The 5,709-nt window shown below is 39.6% G+C and overlaps 2 protein-coding genes across 2 annotated transcripts; both read left to right on the top strand.

Moving 5' to 3' along the window:
- mrpl53 (mitochondrial ribosomal protein L53) lies at positions 1-3,098 on the top strand. The gene is made up of 3 exons (XM_068575963.1): positions 1-104; positions 1,052-1,164; positions 2,171-3,098. The coding sequence occupies exons 1-3, from the start codon at positions 10-12 to the stop codon at positions 2,287-2,289; spliced, it is 327 nt and encodes a 108-aa protein (XP_068432064.1). The 5' UTR covers positions 1-9; the 3' UTR covers positions 2,290-3,098.
- Positions 3,099-3,883: 785 nt separating this feature from the next.
- fabp4a (fatty acid binding protein 4a) lies at positions 3,884-5,343 on the top strand. The gene is made up of 4 exons (XM_068575513.1): positions 3,884-4,010; positions 4,228-4,403; positions 4,497-4,598; positions 5,080-5,343. Exons 1-4 carry the CDS (start codon positions 3,938-3,940, stop codon positions 5,131-5,133), a joined length of 405 nt encoding a protein of 134 aa, XP_068431614.1. The 5' UTR covers positions 3,884-3,937; the 3' UTR covers positions 5,134-5,343.
- Positions 5,344-5,709: the final 366 nt, after the last annotated feature.

Below are 5,709 nucleotides of genomic sequence, written 5' to 3'. Positions count from 1 at the left end.
GCAGAAAACATGGCGGCGTCCAGCAAAGCGACCGTGGTTTTGAAGGCTGTGAAGAAAATAACTGTTCAGTTTTGTCCTTTCGAGTCTAACGTCCGGTCCACGCGGTAAGAAGTGTGTGTTGATGTCTCGCTGAGTTTAGGCTCGTCTGTGTGCGACTGGAAACTGTGTAAAAAAAAAAAAAGAAGCCGTGTTTCGTTAATGAGGCGACCGTCTGCGACCTTGTGTCCACAAACGTTCACGAGTTCAGTCTCTAGGTTGTTTGTCTAGTTGCGTTAGCGAATGACGTGTTATCATCTAATCATGAGGATTGACTCATGGTATGTGTTTGTGAAGAGTTGTTACTTATAATAACGTGACCCATGACGTGAGGGTTCCACTTACGACAGTGTCACACTCTTTGCTGTCGCGGGAATATATGTGTATCACTTCAGCCAAAGCCTTGTACCTGCCGCTCCGGCCTACATTTGACAACAACTTTGTCTGAAATGTAGTCTAACTTCTTCTATATTTTTGGAAGAAATAATATTCATAAATAATAAATTAGTAGCGCTGCTTAGCTGTTGTTTTTCCTTCCAGTGAGCCAACCCCCACAGCAGCAGGGTCCTGGCCCACCTACATGAAACAATATGAGTTGATTACACCAGTGTTTGCTCTGCAGGGACATGTCAAACTGGCCGGCCTATTAGGGTGCATGTAGAATTTATTGAGATAACGAAACTTCATCAACCAGTCAGATAATACATCTGTAACCTCTCCCACCCTAAAGGTACAACACCTGGATGTGTAATTGCCATTGCTCACTACATTTAGTATAGGTGAATGTGAAACAAGATTGTGTCTTTTTTCTGTGTTGCAGTCGGGGAAGAATGGGTTCATTTAGTCAATGTAGCAATTCCAAGATGTGAAATGCTTTGAGTGCACAGTAGCAGAACATGGACATATTCACATGAAACACCAGAACGTCAAGCTTTACTGAAGTGATTTAATGAATTGACTTGGTTTCTTTCCATCACTGCAGTAGTTCAGTCAGTGTGCTCCTCTTGCCCCACAGGGAGTTTCTGGTGATGGTGGGCTCGGAGAAGGCCAAGGCTACCAACATAAACTGTGAGGTGATACCGTTGGTGATGCATGACAAGTCTCCGCCCGTTGTGGATATTACTTACTGTAAGTATCGCCTCACCACATTCAAACATGTGGGAGAAGAGATCAAACTGTGAGACTTAATGAAGCCTTGTGATAGACGCTGGAGTTTTGTGTTTGCAGTTCAGATTCCTGCCATCGTTTTAAACCACTGAAGATATTGACACATACACTGCATCTACTTCTCATTTTTGCACTTTCTTTATTGTTGAATTTTCTAAATAAATACGCTTGCTTTTTTTTGATTGAGTTTTGTTGTATATATTTAGTATATTTATACCGATATTTGATCTATGTAACCTTGCTTGCTACTGAGACAAACTGAATTCCCCTTGCCGATGAATAAAGTATCTATCTATCTATCTATCTATCTATCTAATTTTGCATCTTTAAAACCTCAAGCAGATGATATTAAAGAAAATATTCAACATTGACAAACTTTTTGGCAGATCGAGAGACAAGAGTTGAAGACAGCAGAGTGGCAACAGAAACCTGAAGGCATGATAATGCGTATAAACATCGTAATTACATTTTGTCACATTAATGCACTCAAAATTGTTATGTGTATTTTGTCTATTAATTTCTTTAAATCTGATTTATCCCAAAAATAAACTATATTTATTCTAAAAAAGTCACTTGAACCGTAAAAAAAAATTTAACCTTAAATTTAAAAAATTTAAAATTGCAGGAGGTCCAGATGGGCTCTGTCTTTAAAAAGTCCCTTGAGAAGTTGTTTCTGTTGAGAGGTGATCGATAGATCAATGAACTTGATGACGAGCGAGTGGGTGTTCCTGCTTGTTGATTGAAGTTCTTCCTAATGATGTCACTGTTGATTACTCACACACAAGGAGTCAAGTACTTTCAAGTTTAACTGTTGGTCACAGGTCGCACAGATGATGCCCTTTGTGTGCTCCTCGACTTCTGCTCAGAGTTAACTTTGGAGCTTCTTGCTGTTTGTACTCCTACAGAGGTAATGGTCATTGTGTCGTAATGTGTCATCACATTGTGTCTTTGTCTTTCTCTACCACAGTAGACGGAGAGAAGCTGGTGTTGAAGGGAGCAAATTTGACCAGCAAGGAGATGCTGAATGCATTTCAGTCACTGTGCACAGACAAGGACCTGCAGGCAAAACTGGCCTTGAAGAAATAACCTTGTGTCATATATATATATATATATATATATATATATATATATATATATATATATATATATAGGATGAATCTGTATGTGGCTGTGTATATACTGTGATTTTTCATATTAAAGTATTAAGTGTGGATTGACCTTTCACTCGCGCTATCTTGCATTGATTGTGCTCTGAACTAATACTAATAATAATCATTTTGACAGGCATGCTATTGAGTTTGCTCCTCTTCCTCTGTGACTCACACCATCACAACTTCCCCGCCATCTAAAGATCAAATCCTACCAGATGTTCATTGCTATCAACATGAACTTTACTTTCAAACCCTTTCGTTCAGGGGAAAACGCGTCCACATTAGCCCCTTCAGCAATGCTTATTTTCTTCATATTAAAGACATCAATTGAAATGCTGTAACTGCTAAAACAAAAAAAACTGCTGTGATCAGTACAGTCATGGTGTGACCTTGCATAATGTGCCATCTTCCTGATAAAAGAGATCATTCCAGCGTTTGAGAGAACATTATGCAAGCTCCAACCTTTGACACAGCAGGCTTAAATGTAATTTGGCACAGTTTTAGATGCAGCCCCACTGAAAGAAAAAAAAAAGCTTTCAACCATGTGCAGATCACTGCAACCCTGTCCCCTGATAGCGACTCTCTGTCCCATTAGCATCATGACCTCATGGTTTTTCACCACGGATGGATTATTATTGCAGTCATGGTTTGCACACAGAGAATGTATTTTCACTAGTTCCTTATGAAGTTTACTATTCGTCGTCTAATATGTCCTTCAATAATAAAATGTGTACCACCTCCCAACGTGTCACCCTATTTAAAATGTTGTACCAAATGGCTTAATTAGGCTAAATAATGCAATAGTATTGCTGAATTATAAATCAGTTATGTCCCATCAACAATTGTGAGGTTGTAAAATAATCCCAATAGCTTGCATAACACACTTATAAAGGTAACTCATCATCATTAAATGATAAAGATGTTCTTACTTTCCGACCAACATGTCCATCTTTAATATTAATTGATATTTATACATCATTCACAAGTGAATAAAGGTTTTACTGTTACAAATAATACATTGTTAATAAATTGATGATGCTGTCGGCAGCCCATATATAGGAATAAATAGTAACAGGGCCAACCGACATGCTTATCATCTTATAATTCATCTAAACATTAGTTATTTATTTACCATTAACATAATTAGTCATTCACTATATTTCCCATAAGGCGTTGACAGTGACTGACTTTAGACTGGAAGTGTTGTCTTTGCATGCAAACAGATATGTTACAATAGATTAGATTAGATATTCCTTTATTCGTCTCGCAGAGGGGAATTGTACAGGATGAATATGATGTGATGCGTTTTTATCTCAGAATATAAACAAAATACAAATGACTGTTTCAGACTTGGATTATATATGAGAAAACACATTTAGTCACACATGCTAGTAGCAAGAAGCACCAGAGGTGGCAATTCAACGCTCAATTATGTGACGCGGCAGGCTGTGATTGGTTCCCACCGCGTCGCTGGATGCTGCGCTGGCCCTTTAAAAACGAGCCTGTTCCCACACTGGAGGAGAGTTGAACCCAGAGTCACTCCGCCGGTTGTTGCCCAGGATATCACACCAGAAACTGCAAACATGGTTGAGAAATTTATTGGGACGTGGAAGATGATTTCCAGCGAGAACTTTGATGACTACATGAAAGCAATTGGTATGAGAGAGAGTGTGTCTAATAGACAACTATCAGAGTGTCATCTGTTGCTCAATTATGGATTTAAATAAGCTTCATTAAGTTTGAAAACAGGGAGGCTCAATTTGTGTAGTGTGGATAATGTATAATATGTGTTGAGCAACGTCAGAACCTTGAAAATAAGCGTCCATGTGTTATATCCCTTGCATTTTGATGATCTCGCCCTCCGGCTGTGCAGGTGTGGGCTTCGCGACCCGGCAGGTGGGGAATCGGACCAAGCCCAATTTGATAGTGACCGTGGACGATGACGGGATTGTATGCCTGAAGTCTCAGAGCACCTTCAAAACCACTGAAATCAAGTTCAAGCTCAACGAGCCGTTTGATGAGACGACCGCAGACGACCGGAAGACCAGGGTCAGTTCGGTCTGAGCCCCGAGGGCAGCAGGGAGCATCTTCTCACAGTTGCTCCGTGTCGGGTAACGCGTGTGTCTGTTGTGTGCCCCGCAGACCGTGGTGACTCTGGAGAACGGCATGCTGGTGCAGAAACAGAGCTGGGATGGCAAGGAGACTAACATCGAGAGGGAGATCACGGATGGGAAATTGATAGCGGTAAGGAATCACTTCAGCCTGATAACTCTCTTCCATAACTTTGAAATTAAATCAAGTAATGTGAAAGTGGTTCATCGCTCGTAAGCATTCTTGCTTTTTTATTTTTTAACACATAGTTTTTCATGTTTGTTAAATTGTTGATACGTGTTAATACATAGGGTGAATATACAAATTAAATATGTTCACAACCACTTTTTCCCACAAAGCCCGTGCCCACATTCCACTTGCCATAAAAGCAAACATGTGTTTTAAGGCATATTTAATGGATTAAAATGTCACTGTATTTCAAGTTAGTTTTTTAAGACAAGATAGGAATATTTTGAGAACCACAGACAACAGGGATATACTGAAATATGGACTTGGAAAAACACATAATATAAAGTTCCTTCTCAAAACATATGCAATAATTCAACTTCACTCTCTGTCCAAAAGTTTATCTGTTGATCCTCAGACTGCACCTGATCTCTCTCTTTTCCCACAGAAATGCATAATGGGAGACGTGATTGCAGTGAGGACGTACGTAAAAGAGGCGTGATGCTGTTCCTTCGGCCCACTCCACGGATGACAGGCTCAGTTCAATGAGCGTAAAACCAAACTAAAGTAAAGGCGTGACCTGCTCTTTCTATTCTACTTTCACTGTGTTGCCAAAATCGGATTTATGTGCCTCTGTTCTCCAACATGACACATTTGGTTTCATTTGGAATTGTTGTGGTGATTTGAATAAAAATTCATAAAAATGGGTCAATCGTGTCTCTGAGTTCATTGAATGTTGATTAACGTTAGTTGTCTGCAGTTTTTTTGGGATGGTGTGACATCCAAACTCACTTAGGGCATTCTTGAAAGCATTCCAATCATCAGGGCGTGCTGAGGAATGCTGCACAAAAAGTCCTCTAATGGGAACACTTAATCTGACATGCTGATTTCCTGACTGTAATGGTTTATTGCATGCTTGGGGTATATTATTGTATTTATTCCACATCCAATTACTTTTTCCAGCTACTTTGGCGTGTACAGTCCTTTCATACTTCCTTATTTTGGTCAGAGGACACATAAAATGATCCAAACATATTCCAGATTTAAAGGTCAAGACGTAAAAGTCAACCATCCTGAT

This window comes from Clinocottus analis, unplaced genomic scaffold (genome assembly GCF_023055335.1).
Source record: "Clinocottus analis isolate CAN_PGR_092001 unplaced genomic scaffold, fCliAna1.0.p SCAF_14, whole genome shotgun sequence".
Lineage (NCBI taxonomy): Eukaryota > Metazoa > Chordata > Actinopteri > Perciformes > Cottidae > Clinocottus > Clinocottus analis.
The sequence above is the reverse complement of the archived record's forward strand: the minus strand, read 5'-3'. Positions and strand labels throughout refer to the sequence as shown.

Excerpts from the sequence above, each read along its gene's own strand:
- mrpl53 (XM_068575963.1), top strand. The coding sequence starts at position 10 with ATGGCGGCGTCCAGCAAAGCGACCGTGGTTTTGAAGGCTGTGAAGAAA. Across the intron at positions 105-1,051 it reads TCTAACGTCCGGTCCACGCG|GGAGTTTCTGGTGATGGTGG; the intron begins GTAAGAAGTGTG and ends CTTGCCCCACAG. Across the intron at positions 1,165-2,170 it reads CGTTGTGGATATTACTTACT|TAGACGGAGAGAAGCTGGTG; the intron begins GTAAGTATCGCC and ends TCTCTACCACAG.
- fabp4a (XM_068575513.1), top strand. The coding sequence starts at position 3,938 with ATGGTTGAGAAATTTATTGGGACGTGGAAGATGATTTCCAGCGAGAAC. Across the intron at positions 4,011-4,227 it reads TGACTACATGAAAGCAATTG|GTGTGGGCTTCGCGACCCGG; the intron begins GTATGAGAGAGA and ends CCGGCTGTGCAG. Across the intron at positions 4,599-5,079 it reads CGGATGGGAAATTGATAGCG|AAATGCATAATGGGAGACGT; the intron begins GTAAGGAATCAC and ends CTTTTCCCACAG.